Source organism: Mycetomoellerius zeteki, unplaced genomic scaffold (genome assembly GCF_001594055.1).
Source record: "Mycetomoellerius zeteki isolate Tzet28-1 unplaced genomic scaffold, Tzet1.0 scaffold168, whole genome shotgun sequence".
Taxonomy (NCBI): Eukaryota; Metazoa; Arthropoda; class Insecta; order Hymenoptera; family Formicidae; genus Mycetomoellerius; species Mycetomoellerius zeteki.
In genome coordinates, this window is record NW_017256633.1 from 127,991 (window position 1) to 153,205 (window position 25,215).

Sequence of the window (25,215 nt, forward strand, 5' to 3'; positions counted from 1 at the left end):
ATGTGGAAGTTAACAGTGTTATCTACGATTGTAATCATAATTACTGCTCAGAAGGCAACATACAATAATTATAAGGTCTTTAGGATCACTCCAACCACGCAAAAACATATCATATTACTTCGCGAATTAACAAAATTTCATGATAGAGTGAGTAAACTTTTAGATATAAATATTATATTATTAACATGAGCACTAAAGAGTTATAGAGACATTTTATCTTCAGAAAAATCAGTGTTATATAAATTCATTGTTATAATTTTAAAAATTAGTTTTGTAAACTTCAAATAATTGATCCAACATTCGTAAATTCAATTTTACATATATATATAATAAATTAGATTTTTATTATATATAATTATATAAAATTAGGTTTACGAATTCTTATTCATTAAAATTAATTACGCAATTAAATCTCAATTATAGTTTATATTTTGGGAAGCACCAGTCTTGGTAAACGTGACATTAAATCTTATGATAGTTCCAAACTATCTGCCGCAATTTTACGAAGTGATAACTCAAATCGGTGTACTCTATTATATTAACATTGAGAATGTCCAATCGCTAATTGACCAAACAATGCCTCATTATCAATCAACGTTTGATTTTAAGAGCTATCACAGTCTTGAAATAATCTACAATAACATGGATGACTTGGCCAAACGGTATCCTAACAAAGTGAAAATTATTGTGGGTGGCAAAACGTACGAGAAACGTCAGATCAAAGAGGTGTCCATATTTCTTTTAAGGCCAACAATCCCGGAATCTTCCTTGAGGGTGGCATTCACGCCAAGGAATGGATATCGCCAGCGACTGTCATGTATATTCTACATCAGTTGCTGACCAGCAATAACTCGGACGTCAGAAATCTGGCTGATAGCCACGATTGGTACATATTCCCTTTGTTCAATCCCGATGGATATGTATACACGCACAAGACGGTAAATCTTATTTTCTAGCATTACATAGAATCATGTACTAATTTATACGAATTAAGTTAATGACTGTATATATATAAAATAAATAGTGATTCAAGATTGAATTATTTTAAGCATTAAAGATCTAGCTTCGACCGTTTAGGCTACTTAGGTATTAGTTGATTGTGTTCTTACATATGTGATCTAAAATAAAGATTATTGTTCATAAAATAAATGTTATATGCTTCCAGGATCGCTTATGGAGAAAGAATCGTAAATCGCAAAATCTTTTTTGCGTTGGTACAGATCTCAATAGGAATTGGAACTACGAATGGAATGGTAAGTGCTCATATGTTCTGTGAACACAGCTCCTTGGTAATCACTAATGCTATAAATCGACACTTTTTCAGCTACTGGTATCAGAAAAAATCCGTGCTTCAATTCTTATCCTGGAAGTAAACCTTTCGCTGAAGTAGAAACAAAGAGCATGTCGGAGTATATTCAATCTATTTCGAATAAATTTTATGCGTACATCTCATTTCATAGTTTTAAGCAACTTTTAATGTTCCCTTATGGCCACACAAAAGCCCACCTCGACAATCATGACGAATTGATATTTATTCATTGAAAATAACTTTGTTAATTTAATAACACAATTAATAAAACAAATACTTATGCTCTTGTTTTAATGCAACTTTATTTGTTTCATTAATATTGTTGTCAAACCAATCATTTATTTTCAATTAAAATAATGCTGTTGAAACAACATCATTTTTTTAAGTGTAGCAATATTTCTATTGAGAGAGAAAATGGTCATCTTAAGATTAATTAGTGTACAAGTAAATATGTACACAGATGGCTAATACAAGTGTCGATATAAAAGACTTGTAAAAGACGCACACATAAATGTATGTTTAATATACAGGATGAAGCAAAAGTACTTGAACTTTTTAGGAAAGTTTTAGTGTAAAAATAAGAAGAACAACCCCTCAAAAGGCCATAATTTTGACAAATGTTATCAAGGTCATAATCCTGAACAACATTTAAAAGATTTTACCTGTCATTTGGACACCATAGATAATGTTAATGCTGGCGACACTGTAACTTTTAAGCTTTATAACTCAAAAAGTAGTTGATGGAAAAATGTTTTATTATAGTATTTATTTTAAACAGCTCTCAATATAAACTACAAGAATATGCAATAAAAAATGATGATTTCTATTTTGAAAAATCGATTTGACCTTGACCTAACTATGGCGACGCCATTAAGGTTAAACTGATAAGATCAGTAAAAAAATCTTAAATCCTATAACTTTTGTGTCTGAAATATTTTTCTGTAAAACTTATACTTTCCAAGATATTTAGAGGTTCTGGTATTTTTGACTCACCCTGTATAAAATTCTACGTCAAACCCCAATAATGTAAATTAGTGCGATAATGTGAGTTTGGTGCCGTGTGCAACTACGTATTTAAATTAATGAGCTTCATAATATCGGTAACTTCATAATATCAGCTAGTGCTCTGTTTTATAGAAAAGTAAGTTCTCTTCTTTAGATATAGATTGTTCATATATTACAAGAATTACATGTTTTGTTGCTTAAATCACAATTGAAACTTGCTTGTAAGTGAATTTAAGTTGCATTGTGTCTATATATAATGAAATAATATTTATATAAAGTAATATCTATATATTAATTTAATATTAATTTAATTTATAATTATATAAAATAATATAAAATAGATTTCTATTATAATTGTGACCCTAAAATATTAACTGAAATTGATATTCGCGCATTAAAAAAGGTAACTGATTATCATGTGGAAGTTATTAATATTTTGTACGATCGTGGGCCTTGTGGCTGCAGAGCAGGCTACTTTTAACAATTATAAGGTCTTCAAAATTAATGCTACACTGAAACAGGCGAAGCTGCTTGACCAGTTGACAAAAATTCATGATGGAGTAAGTAGATTTTTCAAGCAGAAAGACAAGTAAAATTAATATACTTTGCATAATATCATCGAAAAAAAATTCTGGTTGAAAATGGACGACCCAGAAGATTTTGTTCATATCACCATTTGAATTTTGCTTATTTCAAGAATTATTCTGGGTTATTTTCAACCAGAATTCCAATTAACATAATCAGACCTTTTCTAATAATTTCCAAAAATTTATCTTTTTTAAAAAATTTGTTATACTTGACCATATTAGCTAAAATTAAAAAAAAATAAACCTCACATAAATAGTATAATATACACAAATTTATAAAATTTATAAAATTAGCTTTATCTCTATAAATTTATTAAATTATTTATTATATTATGTAATACTTCAAAAAGTTATAAAAACTGACAAATTTGTAAGTAATTTTTTAAACTAAAATTATTATTGCTATTAAATAAATAGTATTAAACATCATTTACAGTTTTCCTACTGGATTGCACCGTTTGCGAATAAACAAGCGGAACTTATGGTAGCCCCGCACAAGCTGCCCGAGTTCCATGAAATGATGAAGCAGATGCAAGTACCCTATACAGCTTTTATTGAGAATGTTCAAGCATTAATCAATCAGGCAGCTCCCGCGAATGCATCATCGAAGTTTGATTTGAAAAACTATCACCCATTAGACGTAATTTACCAGAATCTAGATGATTTGGCAAAGCAGTACCCCAAAAATGTGCAAACTATCGTGGGCGGCGAGACATATGAGGGACGTCAAATCAAAGGCGTCAAGGTTTCCTTTAAAGCCAATAATCCTGGAGTCTTTATCGAGGGTGGTATTCATGCCAGAGAATGGATCTCGACAGCAACTGTCATGTACATCTTGCATGAATTGTTGACAAGCAGTAATCAAGAGATCAGAGCTCTGGCTGAGAGCCACGATTGGTATATCTTCCCATCGTTCAATCCCGACGGATATGTGTACACGCACACCACAGTAAGTTACATTTTATTATATTACATAAAGCATTCTTTACTAATTATAAATTAATTATACTATTTTTAATTTACTTTAGAATCGTTTATGGAGAAAAACACGTAAACCGTATAGTTTACTCTGTTATGGCAGCGATCCCAACAGAAACTGGGGTTACAAATGGAATAGTAAGAATTTGTATTATGTCAGAAAATTCTTCCATGTAATAGTAAAAAATTAAATATTATCTAATAAAAAGTTGAAATTAATTTATAGACTTCGGAGATTAGCTCGATGATTTTTAGTATTATTTATAAACATATATTTATGTGTAATTTGATATTTTCAGCTGGAGGCTCTAGCAATAATCCATGTTCCGAAACCTACGCTGGAAATGCAGCATTCTCCGAAATTGAGACAAAGAGCTTGTCCCAATATTTCGATTCTGTTTCCAACAAAGTCTACGCATATGTCGCATTCCATAGTTACTCGCAACTATTGTTGTTCCCTTATGGTCACACAACAGATCACCTTGATAACTATAACGACATGGTAAGTATTATAATTTTAATTATGGAGTATTCAGATGTAAACTATAATTCAATAGTTAGTAAAAAAATAAAAGAAACCAATGTTGTCGGATATTGATATATTTAAATGGAATAAAATTTCTAAAGAAATTCGATAAAAATTTATTTCTAGTGGAGAGATTGCAAGTATTTGAGAATGGGTTAACCTACAGCCCAAAGTTTTTTTTCTTGAGAAATATAAAAAAGCTGTTGGAACTCCAGTGTATTGAAAATCAGACAGATTTGTTAAAAACTAATATGACTTAAATTACTGTGTTTCTTTTATTTTTTGTATAATTATTGAATTATAATTTTAATTTAAGCTCTCTCTCCAAGTAAAATAAATATAATTTTGAAAATCATAATAAAATTCAGTAGAAAAATTAATAGAAAAATTTATATTAAAATAATTATATATCATAGAGAACAGTATTAAACTGGTAAAACAATCAGTTTCTCTGCAATTATCATTACTATATTTACTAGTGAGGCAGTATTAACTGAATTATGAATAAATGTAAATAATTGTATATACAATATATATAATAATTATCATCTTTGCAATTGGTCGATAGCTCAGTGTCGTCAGGTGAATTTCGAAGTTATAGTCCATCGAGGCATAGTACCGTATAAGAATATCAGTTTTATCGACACGTACATTATTTATTATTATTACATAAATTGTTTTAGATAAAAACGTAATTATTTATAAGAAGTATTTAAAACATCATGCATTATTCCAAAAAATTTCAATAATTATTTGTAGAAATAATAGAATATAACAAAATTTATATGATTTCTACGATTTTCAGTATGGTATTGGTGTGAAAACGATTAAAGCACTTGCAAAGAAATATGGAACTCAATATACGGTCGGAAATGTTGCAGAGACAATATGTACGTAAAAAAATTTCGTTAATTTTGTTTTCCCTCTCTCTTTCTCATCCTCTATCTATCTATCCATCTATATCCATCTACATACCTATCAATCTGTTTTGTTATACTTAAATACGTTTTAGTTTTCTCGAACGGTTTATTGTTAACGATTTTTTCATTCTATTATACTTAAAACATTGTAAAATTGATATAATTATTGCAATCTTAGATTAAGATAATTGTATATAAAAATATGGTTCTTTAAGCTTACTCTTTTTGTAAAATTTTTTTCAGATGTGGCATCCGGAGGTTCTATGGATTGGGTCAAAGGCACTTATGGTACACCTATCACCTTCACTTATGAGTTACGTGATACAGGTCGTTACGGTTTTTTGTTACCACCTAATCAAATTATTCCGACTGGACAAGAAACTATGGATTCTCTTCTAGCCATGTTTAAAGAAGCAAAAGCACGTGGATATCCCAGAAAAATTAAAAATGTCAAAGCTAACTAAATTTCATATAAATATTATTATTGATTGCATATTTTTATATTTGACGATTTGCTAATTTTTTTTCAATATCTGTAATCTATAATACAATACCTTGGTACTTTGTTTTTAATCATACATGCAGATGTTTTGAATTAAAAATTAATGATTTGTAATTTAATCAGTTAAATTATTATTGAATTCATAAGTAATACAATGTTAGCTGCTAAGTATTATTTATAAAATTTATTCCTATTTAATACATTATTAATTTGTTATTTGATTTTGACATCCGAAGAACAATCATCTCATGATTAGATTAGTTGTATATGAAAATGATGGGATTGGTTGTATATTGTCCTGGCGATTATTGCCAGATACTCAATATTTTTGGCAATAATCGCAAATTTATATTATTATAAATATTATAAGTCATATATTATTAAATGAAAAAAACTGTATGATTCTATTTACGTAAAATAAATTGCAACATATTATAAATGAATGTAAATACATTGTAGTATTTATTATAAATTATACGACGAAAAAATAATGAATAATAAAAAACATATATCTAAAAGCAAAAAAAGACCCTCGATTGAAGTCGGTGAGGATGGTTGAGAGCTTCTAAAGGCCTTTGCAACATGATTGATACAATTATAAGGAAGCATTTTTTTCATATCTATCAGTGAAGGCGGAGAAGTTGAATATATCCTTGCACCAAGAACATAACCTGTGTAATGGATATTTAGATTGTATAAGGATCTCGGAATATTATTACACAGAAAGAGTAAACTGTTTTTCTAAGATAGAAACGAAGAACATGTCCGAGTATATCAAGTCTTTCCAATAAATTCTACATATACAACTCATTTTATAGTTATTCGCAACTTTTGATATACCCTCTTACAGAGTTACACGAAAGAGTATCATTTGGATTTGGTAAGAAATTATATTAATAAATACGTATATTTGAAAAAATATTAATAATAAGAAAATAATATTTCTAAAAATAACATAACAACTATATAGTCCATTATCTTTGCATTATCATCAGTATATGCATAAATGAGATATATGCAAACACACATATCATTTAATAAATTATATATACACAGTGTAATAATTTTTATTATTATATTTTGTATTTAAATATTATTACACACTTAATTACCTACATATAATTAGCATAATTGTAATTAATAATTAATACGTACAAGTATAAATTTAAATATATGTTTTTCATATTGAATACGTTTCATATATATATAACTTAATAATTTTATAAATTTTACATTTTATTCTGGAAAATTATTTTATACAAAAATTATAAAATTATCTTAATTAATTTAATCAGTCATTTTGCTGTGCCAATTTCCTTGTCATAGCTTTTAAATCTTTTCTCGAAATCTTCCCTGAAGCCGTATATGGAAAACTGTCCAAAAATATCACGCCTCCACGTAGTTTGCATCGATCTTCCATGTTTTCCGCTACAAAGTCAATCAATTCCTGTTCTGTCACCTATATATGTAAAGAAAATTAAACTAATGTAAGAAAGATCTCTAAGAAAGATTTCTAATATGTAACGATTTCTTATTTCGAATTAAAAAATAATGACATTATAAATAATAATGCCATTCACTCAATATACACAATATTGTTTAATTTAATTCACTATAAAATAAAAAAAGTATTTTATATGTTGATTTTATACTTAAAATATTTACAAAATTTGATATAATGTGAAAAATGTTGTATATATTTTTTAATTATATCTCTAAAACAAATATTTTTATTAAAATTAATTTTATTTTTAAAGAGATATTTTGGAATATATATGAAAAATTAATTGGCAGTGATTTCATCACAGAGAATTTATTTGGTACATTTTGATCCACGATTCCATTATATATCCAACAAAAAAATTGAACCTTGATGCCAAGTCTCTTGGTGACATAAGCAAGAGGGTGTTCATCATCTAATGTATGAGGCACTCCTATTATTGCAGCTTCTAACACTGCTGGATGTAATAATAATATATTTTCGATTTCTCCGGGAGAGATCTGATAGCCTCTATACTTTATAAGTTCCTTTATTCTATCGATAATGAATAATTCTCCATCTCCATCTATATAACCGATATCACCTGAATGCAGCCATCCTATAAGTATTCCAAGAATTTATTTTTATATAATTTGATTTTATAAAGATATTATTAAATATAATCTTTTGGATTTAATATAAAACACAAAATTAACATAATCATATCTTGCAAGATAAATGCAAATTGTTTTAAGACAGTTTGCATGTACTAAGTAACAATCCTAAATAATAATTATTTTGACAGAAAGTGTATCTTTATTATCAATTACCTTCATTATCAATGGTATTTTTTGTCGCCTCGGGATTTCTATAATAACCATTCATTAAGCTTGGAACTTTCATCCATACTTCTCCTGATTGATTCGGACCAAGTACTTTCCCGCTTTCTAGATCAACGATTTTCATTTGCACATTCTCGGCTAGGATTCCGCAAGATCCATTTTTATGATGTGGTTGCTGTATCGTTACAATACCACCGGTTTCCGTCATTCCTAGAAGCATAAAAAATATAATCAAAATTATTATATAACGCACATTAATATATGTTGATATTTTATGGCACTATAATATTATTTACCGTAACATTGCAATATTTGAACATGCGGTAAAATACGCCTTAAATCTTCCTGCATTTTTGTCTTAAGCAATGTACCACCGCATTTTATAACTTTCAAAGATGATAATGGATATTTCTGTACGTATCCGGATCTGAGAAATCGACTCAACAAGTTCGTGCTAAGCATAACAACTTGTATCTAGATAGTAACATAATTTATACTTTATTGTCGTATTATATCCAGAAAATCAATTACAACATAATGAATAGATAAGCAATTGTAATACATTCTTTTTTTAATTACAATTTGCATTTCTTTTGCAAGATATTAACATATAATTTGCTATTAATTTGTTAAAATGCAATCTGTAACCCTTAAATATAAGTATTAATAGAAAATTAATAGCATTGCTCTCTGATATTATAATTATTAAAATAATAATTTTTACCGCTAGTTATTACGGTAAATTATCACCTTATAATATTATAATTTGTTTTAAAGAAATTGATGTTGAACAATGTTATCATAGGAAGAGTAAATGTTATCGTTGTGATTACTTGTAAAACTTAGCTATCACAGAAAATCTGGAGTTATCAGTGCGATAATATATTTCAATTATCACATTTTTAAAATAGGATATGTAAAAAAATTAATTTTTTTTAATTTAATTATTTGATAAAAGAAGCTATCCATACATAAAATAAATAATATTACTTTGTATTTTTCGATTAATCGGCAAGTCATCTCAAATTCAAATTCTGGATAGATAATTGCTTTAGTGCTTTGCATGATTCCATTGAGGTTCAGCATTATTCCACTCAACCAAAAAAGAGAAGAGAACCAAAGTGATGGCACGTTGTTTATGTCTATCCAATTGTGTTGCATTAAAATTAACATAGCGTAGTTAGACAGTTCGACTCCTTTTGGCAACCCCATAGTGCCCGATGAATGCAAAATGCATGCTATCTTTTTGATGTCATCGAGTTCGATGTAATGAAAATTTGTTATTTCTGCATCGTTACAATTTCTCAAGATATCAGAGAATGAAACCGCATCGACATGTTTGCCAAAAACTACTACCGTGGGACTGCAATTCTGCTCCTTTATTGCGTTTAAAATGACATTTATAGATTTCTCGCTACAGAAGATCATCTTCGGCGTCATTAGTTGCAAAAAGTACAGTGCAGTTTCTGATAACAAATACAACAAATAGTTCATAAATAATAAAAATATAAATGTTACGTTAAATAATACTGTACAGTTAAATTATGTCTAATTAACAAAATAAGTAAAATTGAATTGTTATTGGAAACGTATTATTATAACTCATTAATCTAATAAAATGTAATGTCTGAGAACATGTTTGATAATCACAAGAGAACTTACGTAAGCTCATGTCTTCGTTCCACGGATTGAAGATCGCATTGATATAAGCTGCCGAAAGACAGGGCACAAAAGTGTTAAGATGATTACCAGTGCATACACTAATAACGTCGCCGGATTCGATTCCTTGTTTTTGCATCCATAAAGCGCATCTCACAGCTTTATCTTGCATCTCCGCGTATGTGATCGTTTCTTCAGTACGTGCGTCCAACTGCATAAGTAGTAGTATTATACAAAACATTTCAAAATCACAAGAAATTAACTGTATGGTAGTCATTAGTTTTTTAACAATTAAAAAAATAGTTTATAATTCAAGAACACATACCATATATTTTATCAAAATTTTTTATTAAAATTTTTATCAAAACTATAACAGAATTAAATAAAATTTAAGCATTATGTATCTGCAATTATTAGTAATTAGTTAAATAATAGTAATTAGTAATTACTTAAATAACTTTTGTTCAAATTTCATTTTTCTACAAGTTAATTTCTCTGTTAGAAAATCATGATTAATATTATCTGCTCTCTGAAATAATAATTTTAAGATATTTATTTATTTATTTATTTATTTATTTATTATTACCTTTTTTATAAGATAAGATTTAGAACAATACAGTTTTAACAAAAACAGGTTGTTAGTATAAGATTGACTTTGCAATTATTTTAAATTTTACTTTTTTACTCACGCGTGCAATTTTATCCCCGTTGCTTTTAATGGTAATCCAAATCAATTCTCCTAAACTTTTGTAATTATTCAAATTATGCTTTATTTGTCCTCTGAAAACGTTGTTTTCCATGGTGAAAATCTAGATGTAACAGACGGGTGTGACAATTTTAATTGTGTACTGTAATGCCTTTGTGCAATGTCTTTAATCTATACGTTTTATAGCACTCGTATGTATATCTGTATATTTACGAGTTTTTAAAAATAATATGAAAAAAATTATGAAAATTGTCACGCTTGCTTTAGTATTTACCTTTAAATTATTCTCAACTTCACTAGAAATATTCGGATATCAGATCGTAATTGTAGAATCTTGAATATAATTTTAAAAAATGTCACTCTATAATATACTGTAATAAAGCATTTTATAACTATTTTAAATAAATTAACTGAAAGCAACTACTATACATATATGTGTATATGCGTACATATATAAGATGTGTATGTTTTTGCGTATGTTGGAGCAGATGGGATGAAATGTACATACGAAAAGTTAAATAGATTTTTCTTCCGAAATAAATTTTAATTAAAATGGGACTAACAATATATCGGTTAGGATCAATCATTTTCATTATTCATTAATTTTTTTGAATAGTAGAATTCTCGAAAAGCATTAGTTTTATTTATTGATAGAAGTTAAATCTGCAAATGGTTTTACCAATAAATTATATTATCAAAGCAATATGATGGTTTTACTATATTTTTTGTAATCTTTTATCTCTTTATTTGATTATATGACTGCTGATTTCATTGTAAAACTTAATCATATAGTACACTCATAACAGAACTCAATAATCTTGAGAACAACTGCCAGAAACTTAAATTATAAGGAGTGAGTTATGATTGAACAAAATATAACATTATAAGTCCGGAAAACCAAATTCGGCGCGCAGTTTGAAGGACTACAAATATGGTATATATGCAAGTTATAGCATATATATAATTCACATTAAAAATTATTTAAAGCATTAAAAGATCTAGCTTCGACCGGTATAGGCTTTTAGTTTATCGATTGTATTCTCACATATACGTTCTTAACATGAGATTCTTATTGATTAAATTATATAATATATTATTATATATATTACATATTTATTATATATTTCTACTACATTCACTTGATTTGATATCTGACACGTTTTGATCTTTACTTAGTCTTCTTCAGTTGTTCGATCTAACATAGAATGTTTCCCTACCATATAACAATCAAATGACTTTCATAAAATTTTCAATTAATGTTTAGCAATAAATTAGTATAGTTATACGATAGAGAAATATCTATGTTAGATCGAATAACTGAAAAAGATTAAGTAAAAGTCGAAACGTTTTAGATATCAAATCGAATGAATGTAGTAGAAATATAGTAATAAATATTAGATATTATATTGTTCGTTTACATAGCCTCACTATTTATTTTATCGTTATATATTTTATTTGACAATTTGCATATAATGTATTTATGTATACAGAAAAAGTGCTAACATATTAATATAAATTATAAAATACTTGTAATCAATAATAGGTATTAAAAAGTAGCTATTAACAATAAGAAATTATTATTATACGCAGCTGCCTTACCATTAGTAAATTGTTGTAAACATCGATATATAAAACACATGATAGATTATCATATGAATTTATAAAATACATTTAAATTTATAGAAAATGCACAGTACCTTCGGTAAATATAAAAGTATCCGTATATGATGGACAGAAAGCTCAAAATTAAATAAAAATCAATTTTAATGAAGATTTCGTAAATAAAAAAATTTTTTCACTACGCAAAGATTATTCTTTCTGATGAATATTCAACAGATAAGGAAACAAGGAAGCACTTATGGATGTTAAAACCTAACTGCAAGAAATTACTGATCATTCATCGCATACGTATCTATTTCTAGATATTTATAAAACATTCTCCCTCTATCATAAATGACGTTGCCTGCAAGCAATACACAAATCATGAATATTGCTGTATCATTACTATTGACATTTGTAATTTTAGTAACCTTGAATTATTTATAGTTTTTAAATGAGTATACAAACAAGTTAATATAGAAATTTTGACTAACTCTGAATATTGCACAATGTGCAAATATTAACGTTTTAAATATTTTATTATTGTAAGTAAAATATTTAAAACTTTATCTAAAATCCTTATTGTTATTTTTAAAATATTTTAGTTGCAATCTGTCATAATATTATTATAAATTAGGGAAGAATCTTGAAATCAATTTCGACAGTTAGTAAATTGGCGAATGATTTATTAAACATAATAATCTATATTTTAAAGAATAAATGTAGATGTTTCTGAATAAAGTTGTACATAAAACTATCTTTGTATGTAAAAACTGAAGGATGGCTCAAAATTTTGTTAACAATCTACTAGTATATGTTTTAAATTAATTCAAGATCATTAAATATTACGTCAGAAATATTAATATTTGTCTATCAACTACAAGTACCTGATGATAATTACGATTGTTTGCTACTTATGATAAGAATACTTTGATAACGGAAGATATTTTGAACTGTTACGTAAATATGCTTATAGTGATATAATATAATGTACACGATAACTTCGCTTGCAAATATTAATATCCGGTATGTAATGAGAAAGAATATTGAAATTTGAAAAAGAATAGATAATGTTAGAAAAGATTCCGTGGCTAATGAATAGAAAGATTTCATTTACTACGCGAAGATTATTCTCTCAAATAAATGAATAGACAATCGATTATCGAGACACTAATTGTAAACATTGATAAAAACTGATTGCAATGGTATCATTGATTAATTATTTTTACCGCGTATGTAGAAATATATACAATATTTTTCCTTCACACAGATGACGTTAAGTCTCGACGAATTCTTCAAATCATAAACTTGCTGCGTCATTATTAAATCAGTTAGTAATATTCCTTATTTAATGTTCTTTAATACTTATCTTAGGAAAAATATTTTTAAAATATTCTTAAAATTCAAAACGAAATGTGTCTGCTTTGTTGTATTTTTCGATATAATAAATGAAATTTGTTTCGGCTTAACAGTAGGACTTTAAAGTGGGAGTGCTAATTAGAAGAAGTTATATATTAGACACGACGGAAGTCTCTTATTTTTAGAATAATGTCTTTTATCTCATAAACATAAATTACAGGTATTATACTCAAAGGGTACAATTTAACTGAAATAATTTGCATTTGCAGTGGTGCAATGGAATTATTTAACACTGCAACGAGTGCGTGATTACTTCCAAATTACTTTTAACTGACCTGTTTTGTTATTATTTTTTACACACACTATCTTCGTTCACTGATTCTTATTAACTGTTATTATTTCTTACTGATTCTCTATTTAAGATAAATCAGATTGTATATTTGTTATATATTTTTTACATTTTCAAAATATTCGACATTTTAAACGACTGATTGTTGTAATAAAAAAACTGTATTAATGTGATGAAGAAAACTTGTCTCAACATTTTCATATCTGAAACGATACTGTATTCTGTACATTTAATAATTCCTTTATATTCCAATAAGTGGAACTCGAATTTGTTACATTGTACCTAGCTTATCTATTTATCAAATATAAAACGTAAAGAGAATGAGAGTATAAGCGTTAAGAACATTGAGTAATTTAGTGTGTACAAAGATTCTTTATTTGATTTATTTGATACAATTCTTATGTCTTGGTTTCGTTTAAATGTTTAACCAACGATTGTTGCTGATAATAATTCAAATAAGAGTCGAAACGTTTATTAACGTAAATCAAATAAAGATTTTACATATATACACTAAATTGCGCAACGTTTACAGTGCTTACATTCTTATTAACTCATTCCTTACATTTTATATTTGATAATTTTGAGAGTACTTTAGAATTTGAATATCTATCTATTTAAGAGAGAGAGAGAGAGAGAGAGAGAGAGAGCCGATAATGAGATAAATAAATACATACCAAGGTGAAAGTTACCTACAATCAATTTTATATTAAATTTTATATTAAAACTTAACATAGAAGAAAAGGTAAATCGCAGATATGTATATATATTTCTTGATAATTGCATCACTAAAGTTATTTTTAGTGATCAAATAACAAAATATGCCGTTACAGAAATCAAATTAAACTATTTTAAACGTAGTTTGCTTTATATAGAAATATTAAATATAAAGCGTTTTGTCAGAGTTAAGTTGTATTGAATGTTCACGCAGTGGCATAGCAAGTGGTGGCAACGTCCGGGGAGTCCTCTTTGTCCCTGCACCCATGTCTTTTTTAGTTAAACTATTATTTACTAGCATTTACTACTTTATTTCACTTTACTTTTATTTCACTCTCCTTTACATTTATTTTTACTAACATTTATATCACTTTACTATTTACTATTATTTATTATTATTTACTGGCAACCACTAATAGATTAATTACCAAATAACTTATTTAATCTATTATATTTCTTTGTAATATTTTTATACCCTTTCGCCCCTTCCGCTCCCCCTTGCTACGCTACTGTGTTCACACACTTCTCTGTTATACAGTACAACAGCAGGTCAAGCTTTATTATTAGTCAACATATCACATCTTTACGTATGTTTGATTTTAATCATTTTACTATAACAAATTACTGTTATTATTCAAAATAATATATCGTATATTAAAGAAACTTCTCCTTTAATTAATAATACAACGCATATATTTATATATATATATATATATAAATTTATTCTTTTAAGTTGAAGAACAATAAATACGAAATTTTAAGACGCTCGAAAAATTATTTGCCTCCTCGACATTTCCACTTTTTTTATCGTAATACTTGTTTGATCTAAATAAAACTTAGAAAAAAGTATCTATGATCTAAAAGAGATATTTTTTATTGTGATAATTTTTCCATTATTTTTTTTGCTATAAATACATAAACGCAATGCAAACTTGCTTCTTGTGTCAGTAAGTCTTAGTTTGTCATACCGATTTTTACTGACTCCTGCAATTAGGCAATTATATGTATATAGTCTTCTTTATTGCATTTGATGGGACTTTAAGCTCTTAACTCGGTCCATATGCTTCAAAATTTGGAAAGTTACTTTTTAAAAGTAATTGTTTTGTGTTCAGTGTGGATGTTTTAAAAGGCTGTGGTCCACTTGACGCTACAAATGCTTTGAAGCGTTTGAGCGACCAATCAGAACAAAGAATTTTACGAATTAACTAATCAAAGAATGCTTCGAAGCATTGTAACGTCAAGTGGACCGCAGCCTTAATATCAACACCGTAGTTCTTATGTAGTTTATTTTACAAGACAGGTTACAGATTATTGTTATAATACACCTTTCATTTTTACACTATTTGAAAACTAATAATTATGAAATATAATGTTATCTGAGGACTGTCGCCCGGAATCACGACGAACGCCTGGGGGCTATTGCCCTGAATCGGATTCGTAAGTCTGAACTATCGCCCTGAGTGTTACACACAACGCCTAGGGGCTGCAGAAACATTTATTCTCAAGTACACTCTTCGAATGGCCTTCTGCGTGGCATTGTATCGAACAAGACCTTCGTCCTTTGGCCTTACGAGAGATACTCCGAGAGAACTCTTGGCGACGCTGATCCTCACCGCCACCACCGTCCCGCGGATCCGATCACTATTGGATGTCATCAGATCACAAAAGCCGCGGACCGGCGACAACGATAGAGGCCAGACACGAAAATCTCATAGTCGCCGAGACCGGTGCCATGACTGTCTTTGTCTGAAGTCGCAGCACTCTGTCAATTCAATGGTATTGTCTACTTATTCTTACCTATGTGTGAGATATATACGAGTGTGTATGCTCGAAATACAAATATTACTTGAATCTTATATGTCTTGTAAATATATGTCGTAAATATATGACTTAAATTGTGTACAGAATAGTAATTCTTTGCTATTACTTGTTAGTAAAAAAAATATATCTATAAATATTATTAATAATACTTTTGAGACTTTCACGGATATGTTTTTCAGAAATGCTAAAGGCCGGGTTATCGTCGTGTCATGATCCAATGTTAATGTCAACGTTTCATGAACGAATCAACGTTTCTGATTTCATCAGTGAGGAACACATTGATACTAGAATGCATTGATATTATTATTACTATATTATTAATTACTAATTCTTAAAAATAACTTGTTTAAAAAAAAATTAAATCGATGACGTTGATTAGACGTCGATAAACATATTAAGCTAATTCTAAGTCAAATCGCATGGTCAAAGTTCAACGCGAGAAATTCTGCAATCTTGTATTTTGATAGTTTTGAGATGCATAGCGTAATCTTTGCTGTGCAGACTCGAATACTTTTAAGTGGTTGTAACTATAACCACTTTTAATGCTCTCGATTTCAATTTACATGTGCACCGAATATGATTTAAATGCTACTTTTTCTTAAAATCTTCAATGCACCCATGTAGGGTAACTACGGTATATACGCCGCATCTAACAAAAACTTAAAAAAAGTTTATTATTTACTATTTTTAAGATAAATGAACTATATCAGTAAAAACTTTGTACTGTTTACTACTAAAAAGTTAATTTATATTTTTACAAATTGTTCATGTCCTTAAGGTTATTGAGTGTTATTATACATTCAGTCACCTTCCTTACTGTTTGGCGTTTCAATTACAGTGATGGGTAAGATATTCTTATAATTTATCTAGATACAGATACAGTTACATGTACGAAAATTTATCTAAATACAGATATAGATACATATATTAAAATGTATATAGATACAGATATCAGATACTTTAAAAGTATCTTCAGATACGTTTCAGATACCCTTAAATTAATTTTATTGTAATAATGGTAATGTGTAAAAAATTATTAGTTATTAAATGAATCGTTTATTCATTCACATTTTCGTTACATTTAGATAATTGAAAGAACTTAAAATTATCGTAAAACGATTTAGGAGAATTATAAAATAATAATTAGAATTATAAAACGATATTATTCATCATAGTTCTACAAACTAAAAGTGCTTTAAACATTGTGTGGGGCTAAATATATGTTTTTCATATTGAATGCGTCTCATAACTTAATAATTTAATAAATTTTACATTATTCTGGAAAATTATTTCATATAAAAATTATAAAATTGTCATTCCTTTCAACTCTTTTCTCGAAATCTTTCCTGAACCCGTGTATGGAAAACTGTCCAAAAATATCACGCCTGCTCGTAGTTTGCATCGATCTTCCATGTTCTTCGCCACAAAGTCTATCAATTCCTGTTCTGTTACCTGTACAAAGAAAATTAAACCAATGCAAGAAAGATCATTCTAATACATAACAATTTCTTATTTCGAATTAAAAAATAATGTTTAAACAATAATAATATTCACTCAATATACAATGTTATTTAATTTTATTTACTATAAAAAAAAGAAATAAAATTTTATATGTTGATTTTATACTTGAAATATTAAAAGGTTTTGATATAATAATATAAAAAATTTCGTTTGTTTTTTTTTTATTTTAGCATATATCTAAAACAAATATTTTTATTAAAATGATATTCTATTTATTTAATTTTTCAAGAGATATTATGAAATATGCAAAATTAGTTTGCAGTAATTTCATCATAGAGAATTTATTTTGTAAATTTTGATCAATGGTTCCATTATATTTTCAACAAAAAAATTTAACCTTGACGCCAGGCCTCTTGGTGACATAAGCAAAAGGGTGTTCACCGTCTATTGTATGAGGCACTCCTATTATTGCAGCCTCTAGCACTGCTGGATGTAGTATTAACATATTTTCGATTTCTCCGGGAGAGATCTGATATCCTCTATATTTTATAAATTCTTTTATTCTATCGATAATGAATAATTCTCCGTCTCCATCTATATAACCAATATCACCCGAGTGCAGCCATCCTATAAATATTCCAAGAATTTACTTTTATGTTATTTGATTTTCTAAAGATAGATATTATTAAATGTAATCTTTTGGATTTAATATAAAACACAAAATTTACATAATAATATGAAGATATATCTTGCAATAAATAAATGCAAAATTTACATGGTATTATAGTATGAAGATAAATCTTGCAATATAGATATAAATGCAAATTGTTTTAAGACAGTTTGCACGTATTAAGTAACAATCCTAAATAATAATTATTTTGACAAAAGAGTATCTTTACCTTCATTATCAATGATATTCTTTGTCGCCTCGGGATTTCTATAATAACCATTCATTAATCTTGAAACTTTTATCCATATTTCTCCTGATTGATTTGGACCAAGTATTTTCCTGCTTTCTGGGTCGACGATTTTCATTTGCACATTCTCGGCTAGAACTCCGCAAGATCCATTCTTATGATGTGGTTGCTGTATTGTTACCATACCACCGGCTTCCGTAATTCCTACAAACATAAAAAAATATAACCAAAATTATGTAACACACATTAATATATGATGATATTTTGGCACTATAATGTTATTTACCGTAACATTGCAATATTTGAACATGCGGTAAAATACGCTTCAGATCTTTCTGCACTTTTGTATTAAATAATGTACCAGCGCATTTTATAACTTTTAAAGATGATAATGGATATTTCTGTATGTATCTGGATCTGAGAAATCGATTCAACATGTTCATGCCAAGGAAAACAGTTTGTATCTATAAATAGTAACATAATTTAAGCTCATTGTATGTCCAGATAATCAATTACAACATTAATGAGTAGATAAGCGATTGTAATACATTTTTTTTAGTTACAATTTGCATTTCTCTTGCAAGATATTAATATATAATTTGCTATTAATTTGCTAAAATGCAATCTGTAACCCTTAAATGTACGACAAATATTAACAGAAAATTAATAGCTGATATTATAATTATTAGTAATAATAATTTTTACCATAAGTGATCATTACAATAAATTATCATCATCTTAAAATAGTACATTATAATTTGTTTTAAGAAATTGACTCAATATCACAGGAGGAGTTGTCGAGGAATGCTGTCATTGTGATTACTTGTAAAATTCAGCTATCACAGAAAATCTGTACTTGTCAGTGTTCCATATTTATCAAATAATATATATTTCAGTTATCACAATTTTAAAATGCGATATATAAAAAAATTAAAGTTTTTTACTTTGATTATTTAATAAAAGAAGCTATCCATACATAAAATAAATAATATTACTTTGTATTTCTCAATTAATCGGCAAGTCATTTCCTCATCAAATTCTGGATAGATTATTGCTTTGGTGCTTTGCATGATTGCAAGGAGGTTCATCATCATTCCAGTCACCCAAGAAATAGAAGAGAACCAAAGTGATGGCACATTGGTTATGTGTATCCAATTGTGTTGCATTAAAGATATCATTGCGTAGTTAGACAGTTCGACACCTTTTGGTATCCCCGTAGTGCCCGACGAATGCATAATGCACGCTGTCTTTTTAATGTCATCGAGCTCGACATAATGAAAATTTGTTATTTCCTCATCGTTACAATTTCTCAGGATATCAGAAAATGGAACCGCATCGGCATGCTTGTCGAAAATTACTATCGTGGGACTCCAATTCTGCTCCTTTATTGCGTTTAAAATGACATTTATAGATTTCTCGCTACAGAAGATCATCTTCGGTGTTATTAGTTGCAAATAGTACAGTGCAGTTTCTGATAACAAATATAACAAATAGTTCATAAATAATAAAAATATAAACGTTACGTTAAATAATACTGTACATTTAAATTATGTCTAATTAACAAAATAGGTAAAATTGAATTGTTGTTCATAATTAAAGTATTCTTAGAGAATGATTATCCTTTGAATTTTATATTTGCTAATATTAGCAACCGTTTGAAGAACATTATTATGGCTAGTAATGAGAAGAGTGTTGTTAATAATAATAGCGTTGATGTACACTTAAAAAAAATTTTGTTCATTTTTGATCCAATGAATGATTGTTAATCAATGTCCGACTTAATGTCCGACTTAATGTAGTTAATTCATTGATACAATAACTGGATTCATTTATAGAACTATATATTCATTCTTGCAATGTGAATTCTAGTGATAGATAGTTTTATAATCTAAATCATTATGGGAATTCATTGGACCAATTTTCATTATTTTTTCATAATTCAATGAATATTTTGTTGTATTTACGTACAGTTTTGGATCAGTGTAGTGCAGCCTTCGTGATTCACTGTTGCTTTCGTTCGTGGTATTACTGAGAAGTTTGGTAGATTGAATAGCCGTTATATGAGGGTACCGTTTTATAGTATCAATAAATTGCGAGAATTCATTAAGGTGCGTAAGGATTCCTTACCGTGTGACAAGAAGTTGAATGTTGTTTATAAGATTTCTTGTAAGAGTTGCGATGCGAGTTATGTGGGACAGACGTGTAGACAGCTGAAGTCAAGAATCATGTCAAGGAGCATAAGAACCATATCCGATGGAACACGTCTACCCGTAATGTTATAACGGAGAATCGGTTACAAGAAGGCCATGATTTCGATTGGGACAACGTTACAATATTGGACGAGAAACCACACTACAGGAAAAGATTGATTTCGGAGATGATTCATCAGGAGACAGACGCATGAATTCAACTTGCAGACGGATATGGAGGAGCTTTCCAAGGCCTACTCCCCGATTATAGACAAGCTATAAAAGATCGAGTTGTTGTCGCGCCTAATCAGTCAGTGTCGCTCGTACACAGTAATGAGTCTTTCTGGCATGATTTTTTATTACTTTCCAACTTTCATTTTCTTGGAATTGATTAACGTTTTAATGTTAGATTTTCCCATTTGTAATCTCGAAAAATACTAGCTAAATCTAAAAGCGACTCACTGTGTCTGATACTGACTGGCCAACATATCAAGAACCGGTTTTTGAATTATTAATAGCAATGTTTGCGATATGGTATTTTGTGATCACGATGAGCGTTTTTATTTTCGGAATAATTAATTATAATCTTAAAGTTTTTTGATAAATTAGGTTTCCTTATTCTCTATTTCGATATTTCCAATATTTTCTTTCTTTTTTTCTTTTTTCTTTTTCTTTCACTCTTATTTGGGTTTAATTCTGACATTTAAATTCTCGATGTAGGGGAGCTCACCGTGACAACTTTTATTCACAGTTTATATATATGTTAGTTTGTGTTGTCTCTGAAGAAGGCTCAAAAGTGAGTCAAAACATGTAAGGGCGTTTAGTAGAATAAAAAAGTTTTACGCTTTATGGGTGTATTATTTGTGCGACGTCTTCTGCGCCTGACTCCTATTACCCTTATTCTTTCCAATTTCTTTTGAATTGTTGTTATTGGAAACGTATTATTACAACTCATTAATATAATAAAATGTAATATATGAGAACATGTTTGTATAATCACAAGAGAACTTACGTAAGTTCATGTCTTCGTTCCACGGATTGAAGATCGCATTGATATAAGCTGCCGAAAGACAGGGCACAAAAGTGTTAAGATGATTACCAGTGCATACACTAATAACGTCGCCGGATTCGATTCCTTGTTTTTGCATCCATAAAGCGCATCTCACAGCTTTATCTTGCATCTCCGCGTATGTGATCGTTTCTTCAGTACGTGCGTCCAACTGCATAGTAGTGTTATACAAAATTTTCCAAAATCACAAGAAATAATACTATATTGCAGTCATTAGTTTCACAATTAAAAAATAGTTTATAATTGAGGAACATATATCTTTTATCACAAAACTATAATAAAATTAAACAAAATTTAAGCATTATGTATCTGCAATTATTTATAACTAGTTCTTAAGTATAAACTTTTGTTCAAATTTTATTTTTCTACATGTTAATTTCTCTCTTAGAAACACTTATTAAATCATGATTCATATCTGTTGAAATAATAATTTTATTATATCTATTTATTTATTTATTTATCATTATCTTTTATAAAATAAGATTTAGAACAATACAGTTTCAACAAAAACAGATTGGTATATTATACTGACTTTGCAATTATTTTCAATTTTAATTTTTTACTCACGCGTGCAATTTTATCCCCATGGCTTTTCATGGTAATCCACATCAATTCTCCTAAACTTTTGTAATTATTCAAATTATGCTTTATTTGGCCTTTGTAAATGCTGTTGTCCATAGTGAAAGTCTAGATGTTACAGATTAGTATGACAATTTTCATTCTTTACCGCAATGCCTTTATACTATTTCCTTAATCTATACGTTTTACAGCACTCATATGTGTGTAAAACATATGCAAGCATCATTAATTATTTACCGCGTATGTAGAAATATTTATGATATTTTCTTCCTTCTTTCACAAATAATGTTAAGGAGATCCTAAAGCGAAGCTCGAATTCCAACAAAGTCATTAGATGTTGCTATTTTTCTAGCGCATCGATATGTCTTTATGTGCTACCACACCAATATCTCACACAACCTATGATACACGCAGTCGCACGTGTCAATTTTCGTATAACAAATTCGTCGCGATAAAGCGTCTAAGTCTATTCTAAGAACTCGACGTTATTTGTTCGTGTAAACTACGTTTGTATGTTTGTGGATCACTATTTCATAAGTACAGGTTGCAAAACTTTCATATCAAGCAAATGTTGAATATCAATTTCGAAATTTTTGGTCGTTCTCGGTATAAACTCTACCTCACAAACACGTATTAATGCGTATACTTTAATCTTGGAAAAGGATTTTCGAATCTGTGAAAGAGAAAAAAGTATTTGTTATACAAAAATTATATGATTTAGTCGGTACAGACGGCTTTAGGATCCTCTTAAGTCTCGAATTTTTCAAATCATAAACTTGCTGAGTGATTATTAGATCAGTCAGTAATATTCCTTATTCAATGTTCTCTAGAACTTATATATATTTTAGGAAAAATATTTTTTAAATATTTTTAAAATTTAAAACGAAATGTGTCTACTTTGTTGTATTTTTCGATATAATGAAATATTGTGGATTTGCTCCGGCTTAAGAGTAGGATTTTTTAGTGGAAGTGCTGATTAGAAGTTATATATTAAACACGACGGAAGTCTCTCTTATCTCATAAACATAAATTACAGGTTTTTTATTCAAAATAACTGAAATGATTTGCACCTGCAGTGGTGGGATGGAATCATTTAACAATGCAACGCGAGTGCGTAATTACCTCCAAATTACTTTTAATTGACCTGTTTTGTTATTATTTTTGACTGATTTTGTTCACTGGTTCTTATTAACTTTTAATAAATCAGGTTGTGTATATTAGTTGTATATTTTTTCACTTTCAGTATTCGACTTTTTAAACAACTGATTGTTATAATAAATAAAACTGTATTAATGTGATGGAGAAAATCTATCTCTATATTTTCGTGTTAGAAACGACTCTGTATTTTATAGGGTAAAAATAGGGAATGTAAAATAGGTTGCTATTCCATATTCCATATTCCCTGCTTTTACCCTATATTGTATTATATTATATGTGCGATTAGTCAATTTCAATGAACTAATCGGTCGATTAAATTTGTTAAAGTAACCTTATATCTTTTATTACGTCTTGTTCAATGGAAGGCAACGCAAGTTCATTTAAGCGCATCTGACTTATTGTTGAACGAAAGTAGGTTTTAATATCTAAGTTTTAATTTTGAAAAGCTTCGTTCGTAAGTGACAACACTCACGCTTATGGTTAGGAAAATTCATAAGACACTACTGTTAAAATTTGGTAGCATTTCTGTGAAATTCCATCGATCCATTGATATACATGCAAGAAATATTTCGGCTGACCACCCATCTACTGATTGGCGCTCATGTCAAGATAGTGTCTGGAACGGATCGCCTCTTCCGCCCCCCTTGCTACGCTATTGTGTTCACACACTTCTCTGTTATACAGTACAACAGCAGATCAAAAGCTTTATTATTAGTCAACATATCACATCTTTACGTATGTTTGATTTTAATCATTTTATTATAACAAATTACTGTTATTATTCAAAGTAACATATCGTATATTAAAGAAACTTCTCCTTTAACTAATAATACAACGCATATATTTATATATATATATAAATTAATACTTGTTTGATCTAAGTAAAACTTAGAAAAAAGTATCTATGATCTAAAAGAGATATTTTTTATTGTGATAATTTTTCCATTATTTTTTTGCCATAAATACATAAACGCAATGCAAACTTGCCTCTTGTGCCAGTAAGTCTTAGTTTGTCATACCGATTTTTACTGACTCCTGCAATTAGGCAATTATATGTATATAGTCTTCTTTATTGCATTTGATGGGACTTTAAGCTCTTAACTCGGTCCATATGCTTCAAAATTTGGAAAGTTACTTTTTAAAAGTAATTCGTTGCCATTATTTGTTACTAACAAAGTAAAAAACATATAACTGTAATTAATAATACTTTTAAGGCTTTCACAGATATTTTCTTCAAAGGTGCCAAAGAGTTTGCGAGTTGTCGTCGTATCATGATCCAATGTTAGTGTCAATGTTTCGTGAATCTTGCTGTTCATTTTATCAGAGGAGCACATTGATATTAGAACACACTGAGATTAGTTACTAATTCTTAAATATAACTCGTTCTCAGAAAAGAGAAAAATAAAAATTAGATGAACGTTGATTAGACATCGATAGATGTGTTTAGCAGTTAGCTAATTATAAGTCAAATTATCGCACGATCAAA

General features: G+C 28.5%; 4 protein-coding genes across 4 annotated transcripts in view; 2 read left to right on the forward strand and 2 right to left on the reverse strand.

Moving 5' to 3' along the window:
• On the forward strand, positions 1-1,542 carry LOC108721351 (zinc carboxypeptidase A 1-like). Its single transcript, XM_018445867.1, is given in 5 exon segments — positions 1-147; positions 424-723; positions 726-938; positions 1,166-1,253; positions 1,325-1,542. Coding segments are annotated over 5 exon segments (966 nt in total).
• A 1,188-nt stretch (positions 1,543-2,730) lies between these two features.
• Positions 2,731-5,780, forward strand: LOC108721355 (zinc carboxypeptidase-like). Its single transcript, XM_018445873.1, is given in 7 exon segments — positions 2,731-2,874; positions 3,338-3,850; positions 3,930-4,017; positions 4,179-4,381; positions 5,211-5,295; positions 5,569-5,653; positions 5,655-5,780. Coding segments are annotated over 7 exon segments (1,188 nt in total). The 3' UTR covers positions 5,725-5,780.
• A 1,330-nt stretch (positions 5,781-7,110) lies between these two features.
• Positions 7,111-25,215, reverse strand: part of LOC108721377 (uncharacterized) — a 53,489-nt gene continuing 35,384 nt past the window's right edge. The window contains 4 exon segments of the mRNA XM_018445904.1: positions 7,111-7,286; positions 7,697-7,926; positions 8,138-8,359; positions 8,446-8,623. Of these exon segments, the coding sequence (XP_018301406.1) occupies positions 7,119-7,286; positions 7,697-7,926; positions 8,138-8,359; positions 8,446-8,623 (798 nt within the window). The 3' untranslated portion in view covers positions 7,111-7,118.
• Positions 17,651-22,677, reverse strand: LOC108721376 (4-coumarate--CoA ligase 1). The gene is made up of 7 exons (XM_018445902.1): positions 22,560-22,677; positions 21,936-22,143; positions 19,730-20,205; positions 19,021-19,198; positions 18,717-18,938; positions 18,215-18,444; positions 17,651-17,808 (listed from the first exon to the last, which is right to left on the reverse strand). The coding sequence occupies exons 1-7, from the start codon at positions 22,668-22,670 to the stop codon at positions 17,659-17,661; spliced, it is 1,575 nt and encodes a 524-aa protein (XP_018301404.1). The 5' UTR covers positions 22,671-22,677; the 3' UTR covers positions 17,651-17,658.

Bases quoted from the DNA above. Each gene is read 5' to 3' on its own strand.
- LOC108721376 (XM_018445902.1), bottom strand. From the start codon at position 22,670: ATGGACAACAGCATTTACAAAGGCCAAATAAAGCATAATTTGAATAAT. The intron at 20,206-21,935 runs GTAAGTTCTCTT...ATTTGTTATCAG, and splicing joins GAACGAAGACATGAACTTAC to AAACTGCACTGTACTATTTG. The intron at 17,809-18,214 runs GTTAAATTTTTT...TTCTTTGTACAG, and splicing joins CCAAGAGGCCTGGCGTCAAG to GTAACAGAACAGGAATTGAT.